At 44.2% G+C, this 19647-nt stretch overlaps 1 protein-coding gene across 1 annotated transcript in view; it reads left to right on the forward strand.

Annotated features, from left to right (window-relative positions):
• LOC106593990 (D-glucuronyl C5-epimerase B) overlaps nt 1–10431 on the forward strand; it is an 84740-nt gene extending 74309 nt beyond the window's left edge. The window contains exons 4-6 of the mRNA XM_045689558.2: nt 759–1010; nt 8241–8533; nt 9553–10431. Of these exons, the coding sequence (XP_045545514.1) occupies nt 759–1010; nt 8241–8533; nt 9553–10284 (1277 nt within the window). The 3' untranslated portion in view covers nt 10285–10431. The remainder of the gene's footprint in view (nt 1–758; nt 1011–8240; nt 8534–9552) is intronic.
• Nucleotides 10432–19647: the final 9216 nt, after the last annotated feature.

A 19647-nucleotide genomic window follows, 5' to 3' on the forward strand; every position in this document is an offset into this window, starting at 1 on the left:
ATGACAGGTGTACTCCTCAATGCCATTGGATGTATCCCGGAACATATTCCAGTCTTGGCTAGCAAAACAGTCCTGTAGCGTAGCATCCACGTCATCTGACCACTTCCGTATTGAGTGAGTCACTGGTACTTCCTCCTTAGTTTTTGCTTGTAAGCAGGAATCAGGAGGATAGAATTATGGTCAGATTTTCCAAATGGAGGGCAGGGGAGAGCTTTGTATGCATCTCTGTGTGTGGAGTAAATGTGGTCGAGTCGTTTTTCCTATGGTTTCACATGTGACATGCTGGTAAAAATGAGGTAAAACTGATTTGTTTGCCTGGATTAAAGTTCTCAGAAGGTAGCCCGATCTGCGTCCTTTTCCTCCGTCTTTTCTTCACCCAAATGACGGGGATCTGGGCCTGTTCCCAGGAGAGCAGTATATCTTTCTTGTCGGACTCGTTAAAAGAAAAAGATTCTTCCAGTTCTGATGGCCAGAAGTTATTTTTGGTCATAAGAGACAGTAGCAGCAACATTATATACAAAATAAGTTACAAACAACGCAAAAAAACCTAACAAAATAGCACAACGGTAACTAATTGCAACTGATATCGAAACGATATCACAGTGTATCAAGAATGGAGTATCTCTGAAAACAAGACAGTAATTATTCAGTAGCGTCCTAGGTGCTCAGGCATGATCTGTAATCACAGGTGACGTCAGTGCTTTGTGATGCTAGTGCCTCAACTGTTTCATTATGTAAGCTCTCTCCCTCTCCCCCAGGCGTGCCCCTCTCTACCCAGTGGGGTCCCCAGGGCTACTTCTATGCCATCCAGATCGCCCAGTACGGCCTGAGCCACTACAGCAAGAACCTGACGGAGCGGCCACCCCATGTGGAGCTGTATGACGTGGCCGAGGAGAAGGACAACCGCGCGGGCTCACCCAGCGGGCCCTGGACGGTCCCCAAGGGCTGCAGCCTCACACGGCTCCACGACAAGGGCCGTGCCACCGCCGTGCGCCAGTTCAGTGCCCCAGGTAGGATGGCAGCAGCGCATGTATGTCTATAGTGCGGGGAGGTAGATGGAAATAGAAACGCACAAGAATATCATTCTATCTCTATGGTGGATAGAATGCAGTGGTTGAAAATGAGGCTGGAATGTTCTGCTCTATTCAGTTCTGTCCTCACCTCAATCTGTAGAGCTTTCTTAGACCTTGATCATTAGTACATCATCAACCTCTCCTTGATTGCTCTCTTTGTCTATTTCTCTTTCTAGCTCTCAACTTTGTCTGGCCATTTTCCCTCTTCTCTCTCGCTCCATCTTTTTTTGAAGGCTATTCCTCTCTCTACTCATCTTTCTTAGTCCCCATAGAATTACTCAGGTTAATGTTTTTTTCCACATGAATCTTCTTGAGGCAACTCTGCACAGCCACAAAGTCATTATATTTTAACCTTAACCCACTGCTAACCCAATGTTGACTTTTCAGCTGGCCTATCTAAAGGGAAGTTGCTCAGTTCTGCCTCCAGGACAAGACATGACGACAAACATCAACCTACTAGAATGAACTCCCACAATCCCCCTCTCTCTCCCTCCCCCACAATCCCCCTCTCTCTCCTCCCCCACAATCCCCCTCTCTCTCCCTCCCCCACAATCCCCCTCTCTCTCCCTCCCTCCCACAATCCCCCCCTTGGGTATCTGACAAGCGGATCAATGAGTTTCATTTGATTGGAAGCCTGTGGCCTACTCATCCCATACAGAGCAGATTGTGGTCACTACTGTATGTCTCAGTCGTCAATGGCAGAGAGGCGCCTGGATTCTGGGCGCTGATACCCATTCTTTTGTTGATCATCCTGTAATGCAGTTTTCCCCCTGCAGCAGATCAAACCCCATTAACATTAGCAGGGCCATTCTATAAGGAGACAGTGGAGTAATTGTTGTCACTAGCTAAGCCCCATATGGCTAGAGCTGTGGTCTATGAATGTGTGAGTGCTTATGTGTTTCGATAGGCCTAAATAAGTGTGTGTGTGTGAGCGCAATTGAGTACCTGGGTTTGTATTTGTGTGTGTGTTGTCACAAACAGGCTCAAAGTGCGTAACAAAAAAGGAGACAACGTGGAGTTAAGGAATAACAAAATATATTTCTTTAACTAAAGTAAACTAAATATAATTAACAATGGTGTGTGTGTAGTCAGTAATCACTAGTGTGAGTGAGTGGTCGTGTGCATAAATGTGATAATGAGGGGTGTTGAAAGGTGCCAAAGCAAACAGCCACAACCAAAATCTGTGTCTGCATGGAGAGAGTCTCCCCAATGAATGGGGAGGAGGTGCATTTATCCTGGGACACACCCGAGCCCAGGTGTCCCATTTTGCTGACGACCCTCCCAGGAGGGAGGGCTGCCCACCGACATCCTATTAAGGAAAACAAGAGCAAAGAGAGAATTCGGCAGACAGAGTGGGAGGGTCGTCAGTGTGTCACGATACCTGCATTTTAATTTGGATACCAGGTTTAGTATCACAATGCTCGATACCAAAATGATACCTCAGCAAAAACAGAAGGCATATTAGCCAAAGCCACAGAATGGCACTTGATCCAGACAGATGAACTCAGGTACTGCTCTGTTCAATTGCTGGGCATCTTTTGAGTTCAATATCATTACATTTGAAATGTTTTACGTCAGACTTCTTCAGATACAGCCATGTATGTATTAATGAACCAATTAAACAATCTAACTACATAACAACAACATGGTAATACCTTTTTGAATGGTTTATCTCTATTGATAAACTGGGTAAATCAAGATGTAGCCTAGGTCTATCCACAATACAGGTGAATGCATATTCAGTAGGCGTGTGTGCATGCGTTGAGTTATTCAGCTTGTTTTGGCTGATGTCATCTGTACCCCATGAAAATCTGTTTCCCTTCCATGTGACCCTTATGTTATTGTACCGATCAACAACATTTGCGTAGAAGTAGCTTCTTTTATAAAATTGCCACTGTCTCTTTAACTAGTAATGAAGTCGTTCACCAGCCAAGAGGGGTACGGCCTGTCGGAGCCCTCAGTTCTCTGAGGCAATAAATCTTTGACAGAGAGAGAGACGTGAGGGATACCGATAAAGTGAATTAATTACGTTTTTGGTAGAAAGTTAGCCTACGAAGCTGGAAGCTACCGGTATCTTCTTGCATTGTAAAGTATTACATGCTGTGTCACATTATTCAAGTGTGTTGACTTCTGTGCATCATGAGTGAGGAGCTAAAATAATGCAGCCCAGACTCCCAGTGCAAGCTAACAGTGAGTATGTGGAGCTAACATGATGCAGCCCAGACTCCCATTGCAGGCTAACAGTGAGTATGTGGAGCTAACATGATGCAGCCCAGACTCTCAGTGCAAGCTAACAGTGAGTATGTGGAGCTAACATGATGCAGCCCAGACTCCCAGTGCAGGCTAACAGTGAGTATGTGGAGCTAACATGTAGCCCAGACTCCCAGTGCAGGCTAACAGTGAGTATGTGGGGGACATTTGCAGCGCTGATAGACTTGATTTGTGAGACACATTTGACAAAAGTATCGAAAGTAACAAATTATAGTACTCAAACCGTTTTGTTCTAGTTTCTAAAAAGTACAGATGTTTTAGTATATTCGTGTGCCTTCAGGAAGTATTCACGCCCCTTAACTTTTTCCACATTTTGTCGTTAACAATGTGGGATTAAAATGGATTTAATTGTAAAAAAAGAAATGTTACTGATCTGCACAAAATACTTTCATAGTGGAAGAAAATGTGTTTTTAATTTATTTAAAATGAACACTATATCTTGATTAGATAAGTATTCAAACCCCTGAGTTAATACATGTTACAATCACCTTTGGCAGTGATTCCAGCAGTGAGTCTTTCTGGGATTTTTGCCATAGATTTTCAAGCTGATTTAAATCAAAACTATAACTAGGCCACTCAGGAACGTTGTCTTGGTAAGCAACTCCAGTGTGTATTTGGCCTTGTGTTTTAGGTAATTGTCCTGATGAAAGGTGAATTTGTCTCCCAGTGTCTGTTGGAAAGCAGACAACCATGTTTTCCTCTAGGATTTTGCCTGTTCTTAGCGCTATTCCATTAATTTTTTTCCTAAAAACTTCCCTAGTCCTTGCTGATGACAAGCATACCTATAACAACATGATGCAGCCACCACCATGCTTGAAAATATTAAGAGGTATTCGGTGACGTATTGTTGGATTTGCCCCAAACATAACGTTTTGTATTCAAACATAACGTTTTGTATTCAAGACAAAAAGTTCATTTCTTTGCCTTTTAAAAAAAAAATAAAGTATTACTTTAGTGCCTTATTGCAAACAGGATGCATGTTTTGGAATATTTTTTTCTTCTGTATGGGCTTCTTTTTCCTTCTGTCATTTATGTTAGTATTGTGGAGTAACTACAATGCTATTGATTCATCCTCAGTTATCTCCTTTCACAGCCACTAAAGAAAAAATCCCTCACTGTTAGCTTCATGGTGAAATCCCTGAGCGGTTTCCTTCCTCTCGGGCAACTGTGTTAGGAAGGACGCCTGTATCTTTGTAGTGACTGGGTGTATTGATGCACCATCCAAAGTTGAATTAGTAATTGTAACATGCTGAAAGTGATATTCAATGTCTGCTTTTTTTATTACACATCTACCAGTAGGTGCCCTTCTTTGTGTACAATTGGAAAACCTCCCTTGTCTTTGTGGTTGAAATTCACTGCTCAACTGAGGGACCTTAAAGATAATTGTGACTCGTTTCAGGAAACTAGGAGTATGTCATGCGTCACTACTTCACAGGAGAGCCATTTGAACGTAAATGTTTTAGCTAGCTAGCGTTAGCAGGCTCGCTTGCTAACGTTACGAATAATATTACTACACAGATCATACACGTATCTGAGCCATTTGCATTGCTAGTTAAAGCCTAATGTTAGCTAGCTAACATTGAACCTGGTTGGTTAGCTACCTATAAATTAATGCAGAGTAGTAACGTTATAAGTTTGGATTATGGTTCATTGTTTAGCTAGATAGCTACATGTCTAAACAAAAGACTCCACTGCAAGTAACCATGTCAATAGAATGTTCATGATGTCACTGCGACAACTGTCGCTAGAGTTAGCCAGAGCGAATTTACCAGCTATCTACTTTGATTTCAGAGCACTCTCGTCTGAGTGTGCCAGAGCGCAGAATAACTGACAAATATACGATAGCTCAACACCCGTTGAATATGGCCGGTATCAGTAAACGTTGGCAAAAAAATCTGAATTAAATTGTTGCCAGCACTACAGTTAGTCACCAACATTCTGGATAACATAAAAACAGCCTAATCAGCTCTGCCAGGGTGAGTAAAATGGTCGGAGTGATCTGTTCTCTCATTTTTTGGTCTGGCAGTAGCTAGCAAGCTAGCCAACGTTAGCTTGGGTGCTTGACTGCTGTTGTGAGGTCAGAACGCTGGGATGAACCCTACTCCTTGTGCTAGAGCGTCCAGTGTGCGCTCTGAACGCTAAGAGAGCGAAAGGCTCAATTTACCAACAGACAATCTGACAACACTCTGAGTTTACGAAACACCTAGAGCGCGCTCTCCTGCTCTTCAAATTAAATTACAAACACACCCGTAGTATAAACCAGCCTTTAGTCTTGATGTCTTTGGTTGTTTAGTACATGGCCTTACATGTGAATCCTTAAAGAGATGGGTGGAGCTAAAGCGAGTGTGAACGATGCTGAATGGGTGTAGACAAAAGAGCTCTCCAGTAGGTGTACCAAAACATTCAAGGGCCATTTTCTCAAAAATGAGGTTACAAGTTTGTCAATTTTCAAAGCATAATTACTTTCCCATTGTTCTGTAGTGTATGATATACCATTTTGTAGCTCTGAGTCGCTACTTTTATCCAATGTAAAAAAAAAAAAAAATATCTGGGTAGAATACTTATTGACTAATTTCAGCTTTTCATTTTTATTCATTAGAAATATTTACCAAAAACAGATTTCCACTGACATTATGGGGTGCTGTGTGTAGATCTGTGACACACAATCTCAATGTAATCCATTTTAAATCCAGTCTGTATCTCAACATAATGTGGAAAAAGTCAAGGTGTGTAAATACTTAATGAAGGCAATGTATGTATTAGTGCACCTGTGCCGCAGACAACCTGGCATATTGTCTCTCTCAACCCCGGTGATGAGCAGCAGACAACCTGGCATATTGTCTCTCTCAACCCCGGTGATGAGCAGCATCAGAGAGGAGATGGGATCTCGTCTGTATTCCCGGCCCATCATTTATTGATGGCAGAGTAATCACAGGGCCACGGTACAAATCCACTTACTCTCTGGGTTGCCTTAAGTAATGGATTTATGAGTGCATTAAAGAGCTGTAGAAACCTGGGGCCCTGCCTGCCAGCCTGACTGTGCCTCTCTGTCTGTGTGCTGACAAGGGGCCTCTCTGTCTGTTTGTGCCTCTCTGTCTGTGTGTGCCTCTCTGTCTGTGTGTGCCTCTCTGTCTGTGTGTGCACTCTCTTTCTGAATGTTTAACAGTGCCTCCTCCGCTGAGTGTTTTCAGAGTGCTGTGGGGTGCAGACTTAGTAGGGGGGAGGGAGCAAGGCTTAGCCGCTGACAAGGGGCCTGAACATTTTGGGATAAGTTCAGAAGATGAATTCTGGAAGGAAGTGTGTGTATCTATACATATACAGTACCAGTCAAAAGTTTGGACACCTACTTATTCCAGTTTTTTATTTTTTACTATTTTCTACGTTGCAGTGTAATTGTGAAGACATCAGAACTATGAAATAACACATGGAGTCATGTAGTAACCAAAAAAGTGTTTAACAAATCAAAATATATTTTATATTTGAGATTCTTCAAAGTAGCCACCCTTTGGTGTGATGAGAGCTTTACATACTCTTGTGTGAAAAACCCTTGAATGAGAAGGTGTGTCCAAACTTTTGACTGGTACTGTATATGTGTGTGTGTGTGTGTGTGTGTGTGTGTGTGTGTGTGTGTGTGTGTGTGTGTGTGTGTGTGTGTGTGTGTGTGTGTGTGTGTGTGTGTGTGTGTGTGTGTGTGTGTGTGTGTGTGTGTGTGTGTGTGTGTGTGTGTGTGTGTGTGTGTGTGTGAGGGATTCAACATTTCCTAGTAGTATTGTCAAACTGTGTTCCATGCTGGGCTGTTGCCTAAGGAAGTGTTGCAGTGCGAGATGTGGACTGAATCCAGACAATAAAACAGAATTCAACAATGTATTGAACTTATCAGTAGGGAATAAACTAAATGTATAAAAGCATGTATTCATTTGCCCAAGTTTATCATGACATGAACAGAGTGATTCGTATTTCCTGCAACTTTCGGAAGAGGCAAGGAGAATTCCTCCCTGTCTGTATGCTGTATGGGCGGTGTGCGCTGCTATCACTTTGTGTAGCCGTTAGCGATGATGCTAATGATAAATCTCCCAATAGATGGAAAGGCCTTCCCAAAAACATTCTAAATGAAATATTAACTGCAGAGTAGCCTGTGTTTACCTGGCAGAATATCATTATTATTTACATCAATCCAGTGGGTATTAGTTCTGTAAACTCTACCCACGTGGGACAATGCAAATGTGTGCTAGAAAAACACAGCTAAACAGCCTCTTGCTAGGTGCACACTGGAATTAAAGGGTGACTGCACACTAAACATTTTCCCAGACCTCAAAAGTGGTCTCTTGATGCGGTTTAAGTATGGTTGTTGACTTAGATTATCCAATTTTTAGTTCTGAATTTGGATGTTGTTTTTTATTTTTTTTTATTTTAGGGGTCTAATTAGGATATGGGCTGAGCAGCACCTTGGTCTATTTTCCTTATCTCCCAACTACCTCTCTTCTCGCTTATATATATATATATTTATTTATTTATTTATACTATCCAGGGGGACTTTCTCTCAGAACCCATGCATCTGTTGGGGGGGGGGGGGGGAAGAAGAGAGACTTCTCAAAGTCCTATTACAATGCAAGCCTACAGAAAGCTGTCCTTAGAATGACACGGTAGCGCTTTATGATGCTGCACGTTTAAGACAAACTGTCTTGGGTGTGATGGGCCTTTTTCTAAATACAGCGCTTTGTTACAAAAAAATCCAACTTCAAAATCTCCCTCACCCTGTTAGTAACCATGAGAACAAACCCAAATACACACATTCTCATTAGTTCAGAGAAGGTTGGACCCTAGTGAGTACCAGTGCTGTGAAGAACTGTGAAACCATTAAACCCACCATGTTGTTTCTCCCTCCCGTCACTACAGAGAACTCTGAAGGTGTCTCCCTCCCCCTGGGCAACTCCAAGGACTTTATCATCTCCTTCGACCTCAAGTTCACCTCCAACGGAAGTGTGTCTGTGGTGCTTGAGACCACGGAGAAGGGCGCGCCCTTCATCATCCACTATGTCACCTCCACTCAGCTCATCGCCTTCAGCGGCCGCGACATCACCTACGGCATCGGACCCCGTGCCGCCTGGTCCACTGTCACCCGGGACCTGCTGACCGACCTGAGGAAGGGCGTGGGCCTGTCCAACACCAAGGCCGTCAAGGCCACCAAGGTCAGCACCTTCAGTCTTAATTGTGTTAGAGCAGGGCTCTCCAAACCCCAGTTGATTCAGTTTATCATTTACATTTAAGTCATTTAGCAGACGCTCTTATCCAGAGCGACTTACAAATTATCAACCAGCTAATTATTAGAATCGGCTGCGGTAGATTAGGGGTGTAGTGAAAAACCTACAGGAGGGTGGTTCTCCAGGCACAGGGTTGTAGTGAACCTACAGGAGGGTAGCTCTCCAGGAACAGGGTTGTAGTGAAAACCTACAGGAGGGTAGCTCTCCAGGAACAGGGTTGTAGTGAAAACCTACAGGAGGGTGGTTCTCCAGGCACAGGGTTGTAGTGAAAACCTACAGGAGGGTAGGTCTCCAGGAACAGGGTTGTAGTGAAAACCTACAGGAGGGTAGCTCTCCAGGAACAGGGTTGTAGTGAAAACCTACAGGAGGGTAGCTCTCCAGGAACAGGGTTGTAGTGAAAACCTACAGGAGGGTGGTTCTCCAGGCACAGGGTTGTAGTGAAAACCTACAGGAGGGTAGGTCTCCAGGAACAGGGTTGTAGTGAAAAACCTACAGGAGGGTAGCTCTCCGGGAACAGGGTTGGAGAGAGAACCTACAGGAGGGTAGCTCTCCGGGAACAGGGTTGGAGAGAGAACCTACAGGAGGGTAGCTCTCCGGGAACAGGGTTGGAGAGAGAACCTACAGGAGGGTAGCTCTCCGGGAACAGGGTTGGAGAGCCCTGCTGTAGAGAAACAACAAAATGTATAGAAACAATAATACATTTTAACCAAACAATACATTTAAACATGTTGGTTAAGACCATAAGATACTATTTACAGTGTTAAAATATATTTTTTAATGTTAGTTACCAAATCAGCATATAACCCATAAGGTTATAAAGTACAAGAAACTTAGAAGTAAAAGTTGTGTGAATCTTGGTAGGAAGAGTTAATGTTCCTATCATGTTAAACATGGCTTCAGTTAAACTAAACAACCTGCCCCCCCCCCCCCCCCCCCCCCGTTTCCAGGTGATGCCGCGGCGGGTTGTGCGACTGATAGTCCGCGGGCGCGGCGCCATCGACAACGTCACCATCGCCACCACAGCGCACACGGCTGCTTTCTTCGCCGCCAGTGACTGGCTGCTGCGCAACCAGGACGAGCGTGGCGGATGGCCCATCATGGTCACACGCAAGTTGGGTGAGGGCTTCCGCCCCCTGGAGCCCGGCTGGTACTCCGCCATGGCGCAGGGCCAGGCCATGTCGACTCTGGTCCGTGCCTACCTGCTCACCAAGGACCAGACGTACCTGAACGCTGCGCTGCGGGCCACCGGCCCCTACAAGCTGCCCTCTGAACAGCACGGCGTTAAGGCTGTCTTCATGAACAAGTACGACTGGTACGAGGAGTACCCCACTACACCAGGCTCCTTCGTGCTCAACGGCTTTATCTACTCGCTGCTCGGTCTCCACGATCTGGCCGAGACGGCGGGCGAGAAACTAGGCCGGGAGTCTGGCCTGTTGTTCTCTAGGGGCATGGAGTCCCTGAAGGCCATGCTGCCACTGTACGACACGGGCTCAGGCAGCATCTACGACCTGCGGCACTACATGCTGGGCACAGCCCCCAACCTGGCACGCTGGGACTACCACACCACGCACATCAACCAGCTGCAGCTGCTGGCGTCCATCGATAACGCGCCCATCTTCCGGGACGTGGTGAAGCGCTGGAAGAGCTACCTGAAGGGGGGACGGGCCAAGCACAACTAGGAGCCGGTCCTGGACCATAAACTCTTTGGGGAAGGTGTGGGAGGGAACCGGGTGATTTTTGTATGTGTGTGGGTGTGCACATCTATCTGTGTGTAAAGCCTACGTAGCTAAGTGTGTGTGATCTGGTAAGGTTTCAGAGAAGGTGAAAGGTGCATTCAGTCTATTGCAGTCTAAAAGTGGTAAATGTTTGTGGTGCCCGTTACAGGCCCTGGTCTTATTTTTGCCACTGTAATTGCAGCTGTGGTCTATTCCGAGCTAGCTGTTGTAATTCTGTGCAAACGTAGCTTCAGGGAGTGTGTCTGTGTGTATGGGAGAAAAAGGGTGCCCCCCCCTCCTATTTGTCTCTTCACTCATCAGGATGCTACAGAAGAAGAATGTCTTGAGTGGGTTTATTGAATAGCTTTGTTCCAACACTTTATTCCTTCACTAGTCTCCCCTCCAATTGTCTTTTTGTTTACTGTTTCATCTGTGTTTTGGGACGGCGGAAGAACTAGCTGACTGAAACGATACTGTAAATACTAGATGGAGTATGATATGCGTCTTTTATTTGGAGGAGACTAATTTATAAAGACTCTTTTTGGAGGAGAGTTTTCCCCCAGCCGACCAGGTTTCCAACAACATTGATAGTTGTTTTGAACGTACCAAATGTTATTTGTTCTATGAAAGTAAATAGTCCACTGATTGGTGTTCAGAGTAGAAAGATAAGGAGCTACTATCGTCATTCACTAACAATCGCTCCCCTGGATTATCATGAGTAACCCCAGTTGATGTAGAATCAGTTTATTTTAACCCAATCCCAACCTAAAACATCAGTATCCAATAAATAGATCTGACTTGCGATCAGCTCTTAGGGGTAGCAACATCTCGCCCCTTCCAGAAAACATCCCATTCCCATAGGCCTCATAACCACCTCACCACAATCTCATTTTGGGTGGCGAAGATTGAGCCCTGCGGAGCCCCGTAGTCTGTTCAGGGGCGGTGTCCGTGTAGCTGCTCTCAGGTCAGTTTGATTGCTCTGAGACACGGGTTGTATTTCAGCCCAGTAAGGGGAGGCAGCATCCCTGATCCCCGGCCACAACTAGCTCCCATTACAGCTCCCATTACAGCTCCCTGGGGTCGGCCCATCATCCTTCACATACTGGAGCCAGAGGCATTCGCTATAGTCGTTACATTACATCCTATCTTTTCCTATTGCCAGGAAATGGCCGCCCTCCCTTCAGTCTGAGACTGGAGCTCTGTTCATGTCCATTATAAATCCATCTTGAATTCTTCCTTAGTGATTTCACTGATTTTAATTTCACCGTGGGTTGATTTTCGTGAACCCTCTCCAGTTGTGAGTGTCTGATCAGCAAATGAAATGTAGATGAATGTAATTTCTTTGACTATTGTTATTGTTTCAGTAACACTGACATCATATCCTATTTTACATTAATTGTCAGAAATACTAGCTACTACACTACATTTTCATTACTCTATCAATCATCTGGAAATGAGATCAATCATTTGCTAATCACTACACTACAATTCTGGAAGTGTGTGTGTCTGCGCGTGTGTGAGAGAGTGGGCAGATTGAGGCGTCATGTTGTTCGAGGAACACTGTCAACATCTTTAGTTTCTCAACAAGAACATCGCCGGCGGCTGAGGTTGTTTTGAACGCTGCCCTAATTCTTGGCACACGGAGACGCTAGCGGAAAGCAAGCTAATGACAGTCAGTCTTTCTCCCATCCGTTAGCATGCGTGGGCTCAGGCCTGTTTAATCTCCCTGCCTGGCCTATTGACAGGTGGATGTGAGTGAAGAGGGTTGCAGAGCCACCTCTAATTCAGACGGTTAATAGGCTTGAGTCTTGAGAGCCTGTCGGTGGTGCAGCAAGGAATGATTCAGCTTTTAACTGACTGGTAAACAATGGCTGGCCAAGCCCAAGAAGACGGTTTCACTCCTGACTGATATGGAGTCAGATCAAAGATGGTTTGTGAAAAGGATGTTCTGTGGTACAGATGGATCGGGTTCACCGTCTCCAACCGGCTACAGGAATTCTAAAGTGCGTAAGAGGATTGAAATGTTCTTTGTTCAAAGGACCACTCCATTTCTCCCATTTTTCCTAAATCACTTTTTAACTTGATAAAGGACGAAATCCGGCTATTTTAGTGACGTTGGCCCTCGCTCTTTGAGGTGATGCCAATGACGTATAAAATAATGAAAGGAAAACCTACTACTGGTGTGAGTCTGGTACTGCTGTCAGAGAGGAGACCGTAAGAAGAGCTTGGCGTGAGCTACATGTTTTCATTAGAACATGCAGAGGAAATGGTTTAGTCAATGAGGTTTAACCTTCATTTACTCAGTGAAATTCAGTGTCAGTCGAGGTGCAGAAGTTCTCAAACTCAAAGCCCCAACCTTGTGTTTCCTAGCCTGGTCCCAGATCTGTTTTAGCACGACAATGACCATAGGATTTCACAAGACTGCACAAACGCATCTGAGACCAGGTAGTGTGTGTGTGTGTACCTGCTCCATCTGATCTCCCAGGTTCCATGTCAGTCACAGGGTTCAGATGGTCACCTCTTCACCCTCTGTGACCCTTGCCCTCTTGTGCCCTGCTCTGGTTTCATTCTGGAGGCCAAGTCATTGGTTGCTGAGAAATTGCACTCTGAACCTGTCATAACTTGAGATCCCCTGATTTGGATATTCAATGGATATTGTTTGATTCTCTTAATCATTGGTTGATCATTTCTATTCAATCTCATTTCTTCACATGAATACCACTATGCATATTTCATACTTTGACGGGACTAAGAATGAAGTACATTCATTAAAAGGATATTGGGACAGTGAGGCATACCGATAGGGCCTGTTTATTGAGAGCTTCATTTTGTTCAGACCAAAGTCTTTAAAAGTCCAGGTTGTTTGAGGTGTTATTCTTCTTTTTTTTGTTTCTGCAGATTTTCCATGAAGCATTTTGTTTGTCAGTCTCAAGTCTGAGATATTGCAAGATGACAAACGATAATGCTTAAACAAGAGTTTCTTGCCTTCCCCCCTCAGAGACAACGGGGGGAATCAACTGCCTTTTGAAAAATTTAGTTTTTGAAATGTAGATTCTAATAGAGTAGCGTGGGAAGTTGTAGTTAACAGAAGATAAGTAAAACTGGCCTGTCTAATGGGATGTGTGCAACCGTACCTCTAGTGTTAGTGCTCGGTCATATTTCAAAGGGAAAAATAGGCTCCTAACTGCAGATCCTCCTGGAGGGGGTTGTAGTTTACCAGCTTGTTTTGTTTAGCGTTGCTTTACATGGTGGAAGGATTTGCTTTAGGGTCAGCTGTTTTGTTTGTTGTTGTTGAGTAAAGCACAATCACAGGCTCCATTCGTTGGTCTATATTTCTGTTGGATTTTCTTTCTTCTGGACAATGTGCAACGCCTTCCTTTTGAAAGCTGCTATTGTTTTTCACTGTGTAATGGAATCTTTCTAGTCTTTATTTTCTCTCCTTTTCAACTTGATTCTTTCCACTATCCTGTAAATTGACATGTGCGGATCACATGTGACTTATGCAATAAAATGTAGACTGTGTCCCAGCTGCCGAGGGGCGCCCAGAGAGCGGTTGTACAGACAAGCACAATGTGCACATGCTACCATTTTTTTATGCAGAGAAAAAGTGTTTATATATAAGAGTGAATCTTTGTGCTTAAAAGTCGCTTTTTAAAGTTGTAAAATAAATACATTTTTCTTAATGTTGACGTCCAATGATCTCTTTCTTCAAATATGCAGCCATGTTCCTGTTTAATACTCTTTAATTGCTTAGAAGATTAATCAATCAAGGTGTATCAAAATGCACAACTCGTTTCGGACGAGACGATTGAGTTACAATCCGATAGTCTACTTCCATTAAGTGATCAGTCCTCTACACCCACAAAACACAAACCTGAGGAAAGACCTAATGGATGGAACCCGGGTGAGTTTAAGCACATTGAATTGGAAACTCATTGAGGACGCTCGACCTGAGCTCAGCAGAGCTCCCCTCTCCTGACATTTATAGACTTCAGCCCTTCTCTCTCTCCACAGACCCTAATGATATTACCTTTCCTCCTGACAGCCAGTTTGTCTCCCAGCCCTTTAATTAGGCCTTTCCCAGACTCCAGGCTTTGTCTCTTTATTGGCCCCATTGGCCCTCCCTCCACAGGACCATCCACATCCTTCACCTACTCTAGTGCCATTCAGATGGCTCTGATAGCATTAGAGGAATTCATGGTGCTTTGAGTGTCCGGAGACCCAGGAGAGGAGCACTGCAGTTGGGTTCATTTCACTGTCTGTCTGATCAGATTAGCTCCAGGGTGACCCTACGCTCATTGGGTTTGGGTCCGTGTGAGGCGTTTGTAGATGGGATGGGGGGGGGGGGGGGGTTGAGTAGAGCAGATTAAAGCAGGGGAGGTAAGAGTTGAGTGAGTGAAAGAGGGAGGTAGAGGGAGAGAAAGGAAGATGGAGGAAGCCTCGAGTCATCACTTCATTGTGTAAGACGGAGCTTATGAAGTTGCAAGTCTTAGAGGTAGCTGGAACTTTCTCATTACATTTGATTTGCTTTTTCTAATCTTTGCTTGGTTTATGATCCCTCTGACCTATTTTAAACACCGATGCTTATCTAATTCAGAAGCAGAATAAACATTGTTATCGAATGCAGATAGTTTTAGCAATATCTATTTCAGACAATGGAACAGCAGAGATGATCATTAACCAAAGACCATGTGATCATTCCCTGATTGCTGCCATTGACTTACCAAACCAGCTAATTACAGTGTTTGGCTTGGCGCTTTGTCTCGCGGCTCTCTTATAGGCATTGTACTGAATAATATAGTGCATTGTGCCACTAACTGGCAGTTGTTAGAGCCAGAGGTGACCTCGGGGGCGAGGCTGGCATAACCGTGCCCCAACCAGAGAGGGAGAGCGACCTGAGCTGCTTACCCACCATTAATTATGAATCCGGCAGGGCAGACTGGGTCAGGGAGTGTCTGTCTGCCAGACACACCCGACCTCGCCAACAGACTCCAGAACACCACAACCAAGCAGACGACCTAATCCACTCCAACCTACTGACCTTCTACTGACCTGTCACACTGGCAGCACACACACTAGGATGTACTGTATTGTAATGAATGTGCTGCAAGATGCCACCTGGTTTACACTGTTACACTAAAGCCCTGTTTCCATTGGCTCTTTGAAATTAGGGCCAAATTATGCCCCACTGGGGCTTCTGTTTTGCCTGCGAAGAGGAGGGCGTTTAGCCTCAAGTAGATTTCTCTCAACAGTCAATAGCGGTGGTTACGCACCAAGGGCTTCTTTCCACAGCATGTGGTGAAAACCAAATGGTAGGTTCAGGTTGTGACCTACTGGGTTGTGGCCAGAACCATTGGTCTTTGTTTGGGTTTGTCACAGGGGAATTCTTCATTGTAAAACTATAGGTGGGTCAAGGCCTCTGGTAGATTTGGTCTATTAGGTCCCATCTGTTGCTATTAGAAGTCGTATCAGAAACCGTAGGAAATGTTGTCAATCACTGAGAATTCCCTCTTTCGCTACAGCGGAGCTACTGTGTCTATGCATTGTTCTTACAGAAGATATGCAGAAAGATTACTGCTTGTCAGAGAACACAATGAACTCAAGAAAGACTGGATCATGGTGCAAGTTAAAGAAGCTAGTAACAACTGATTTTAATTAGGTTGAAAAATACTATCTTCATAGCAAGGCTACTAATGCTATGTTACAGCAGTGATATTTATTTTTATATGGCTTCTGGGGGTGTTCAGGTGATAAACAACGTTGATGTATTTTATTGGCCATTATAAGCCGTCACTGTAGTTGAATGAACACATTTGACCAAAACAATCCAGACAAACTCAAAACCATGCTAATACCAATATTAGGCATTAGGATTCCCCAACCTCTGTGGTAAGGTAGGCCTCGGAGCTGTTCACCTTGAGGACTGTTCAGAACTCTACCCTGTAATGTTTCCATATGAAAAGACTGACATCTTGTGGTGAAGTGTGATATTGCAGACATGGCAGTGAGCTTGCGTTTTATTCACCTGTCATATGTATTATAATAGGGAAGAGGATTGAACTCTCCTGAAAGTCTGTCTGGAATTCAACAAACTACCATTCATTTTTCTAAAGTGTTTTATTATTCATTATTTGCATCAAGAATATGACATTTCCATTATGAGGTCAAATAATCTCATAACAGTGATGTTTTTTCTAAGACATCCAGAGATCGATGCTCTAAATGTCCAACAAACTGGTTTGGATTTAGCCAACTACTTATTAAGATTGCATAAAATGTATGATAGAAGGAAATAACTTATCCGTTTCCTAAGTCTCTCTGGGGTCCCAGGTGATACTATATCCAGGGCTGCTTTACTGAGCTCTCCATGGCGGAAGTCACATGACGATCCATCGCCACAATCATTAGATGATGGGAATGCACAAGCAACAATTATCAACACTTAACGTATATTCTTACATTGTAAATGTCTTGGAAACTGGATCAGGGCCAAACGGGACCATGGCAGGAGAGATCCTCAAGCCGGCCAGGGTCACTGGATAATCCAGCCTGGAGGCAGGCGTGTCCTCCTTCCTCCCGGCGCATGTCCAAATTGATCCCGGCACACGTTCTTCCGCCCTGCGCTCTTCCTCCCTTCCTCCCTGTGCGCGTTCTTCCTCCCTGTGCGCGTCCTTCCTCCCTGTGCGCGTCCTTCCTCCCTGTGCGCGTCCTTCCTCCCTGTGCGCGTCCTTCCTCCCTGTGCGTGTGTTTCGTCCTTCCTCCCTGTGCGCGTCCTTCCTCCCTGTGCGTGTGTATCGTCCTTCCTTCCTGTGTCGTCCTTCCTCCCTGTGCGTGTGTATCGTCCTTCCTCCATAGGTGTGTGTCCTCCTTCCTTCCTGCATGACTTGAGTGAAGCCAATGCAGCTGCTAAGGGAGCAAGTATCTCACTACACGTCAACACAGGAGGAGTCCACCATGAACCCCCTGTACACGTCAACACAGGAGGAGTCCACCATGAACCCCCTGTGCACGTCAACACAGGAAGAGTCCACCATGAACCCCTGTACACGTCAACACAGGAAGAGTCCACCATGAACCCCCTGTGCACGTCAACACAGGAAGAGTCCACCATGAACCCTGTGCACGTCAACACAGGAAGAGTCCACCATGAACCCCCTGTGCACGTCAACACAGGAAGAGTCCACCATGAACCCCCTGTGCACGTCAACACAGGAAGAGTCCACCATGAACCCCCTGTGCACGTCAACACAGGAAGAGTCCACCATGAACCCTGTGCACGTCAACACAGGAAGAGTCCACCATGAACCCTGTGCACGTCAACACAGGAAGAGTCCACCATGAACCCTGTGCACGTCAACACAGGAAGAGTCCACCATGAACCCTGTGCACGTCAACACAGGAAGAGTCCACCATGAACCCTGTGCACGTCAACACAGGAAGAGTCCACCATGAACCCTGTGCACGTCAACACAGGAAGAGTCCACCATGAACCCTGTGCACGTCAACACAGGAAGAGTAAAATCAAATCAAATTTATTTATATAGCCCTTCGTACATCAGCTGATATCTCAAAGTGCTGTCCAGAAACCCAGCCTAAAACCCCAAACAGCAAGCAATGCATGTGAAAGAAGCACGGTGGCTAGGAAAAACTCCCTAGGAAAAACTCCCTAGAAAGGCTAAAAACCTAGGAAGAAACCTAGAGAGGAACCAGGCTATGAGGGGTGGCCAGTCCTCTTCTGGCTGTGCAGGGTGGATATTATAACAGAACATGGTCAAGATGTTAAAATGTTCATAAATGACCAGCATGGTCAAATAATACTAATCATAGTAGTTGTCGAGGGTGCAACAAGCACGTCCGGTGAACAGGTCAGGGTTCCACCATGAATCCCCTGTACACGTCAACACAGGAAGAGTCCACCATAAACCCTGTGCACGTCAACACAGGAAGAGTCCACCATCAACCTCTTTTAGAGAATTGTGTGGGAAAATACATCATTATGCACATCAAATTGACATCTGGCCTATGAGTGATCTTTTCTTTTGAATGTAGGCTACCAACGTGGTCTCGGAGAATTTCGTATTATTCTGTACGGAAATCCCAGACATGGTTGTACTATTTAGTGGATGTCCATCACCTATTTTGTATATGTTACAAATTGCAATTTGTTGGATATGTTACAAATTGCAATTTGTTGGATATGTTACAAATTGCAATTTGTTGGATATGTTACAAATTGCAATTTGTTGGATATGTTACAAATTGCAATTTGTTGGATATGTTACAAATTGCAATTTGTAGGATATGTTACAAATTGCAATTTGTAGGATATGTTACAAATTGCAATTTGTTGTGGCTTACGCTAACCCATGCACCCAGACCAACCACCCTCCTTTCGTTTTTACCTTAAGTAACCTGTCTTATGTAACCATACCAAACCTAACATATCAAACTCATTTGAGTGTCCCAGATTTATATTTACTATCTTATATTTATGGGTCTACTCTGAGACCAGTCTGAGGCTACTCACATGTGTAAAGTGTAGGCCTGTAACATAAACGTTTAATACACAACATTTTCCCTATTTTAGTTTGTGTGTCAGCTAGACCAAATTATACAGTGTGCATACTAATTTACCTGTTGTGACAAAGTGTGTCCGACTCTTAATCAGTGAAATTTGGGATACAATTGGCTGAATGGCGGAGCTGTCCTTCAGCATCACAAAGTTTTCCCTAACCACCACTATCTCAATATGCAATATAGTCTACTTGCAGTTCAGCACCACACAAACTCACATTGAGGATGCACACCATGATAATAACATAACTAATTGAGGATGATCATATATAATGTGTAGGCCGATGTGAAAGGCACAATTTAAATAGTGACATTTCATACATCTTCTGTTTGTTCTTTCATACAATTTCCTTATCAATTTCCTTATCTAAGGTGTTAAATTGGATTTTGGCACTATCAATCCATTGAATTGTTTTTTTTTTGTAAATACAACCAAATTGTTTTTTTGTTTTGTTTTCCTCCAAAATCCAAACTTTTACTTTTCCAGGCAATTTGAGACTTTCCAAATGAATGTGTACACCTTCCTAGCATGATTTGATATCACTGTCATTACATTCACTACATTAAACTAGACTACATTAACTAGACTACATTAACTAGACTACATTAAACTAGACTACATTAATACATTAACTAGACTACATTAATACATTAAATTAGACTACATTAAACTAGACTACATTAACTAGACTACATTAATACATTAACTGGACTACATTAAATTAGACTACATTAAACTAGACTATAATTAAA

Source organism: Salmo salar, chromosome 11, assembly GCF_965601325.2.
Source record: "Salmo salar chromosome 11, fSalSal1, whole genome shotgun sequence".
In the NCBI taxonomy this organism is placed as follows: domain Eukaryota; kingdom Metazoa; phylum Chordata; class Actinopteri; order Salmoniformes; family Salmonidae; genus Salmo; species Salmo salar.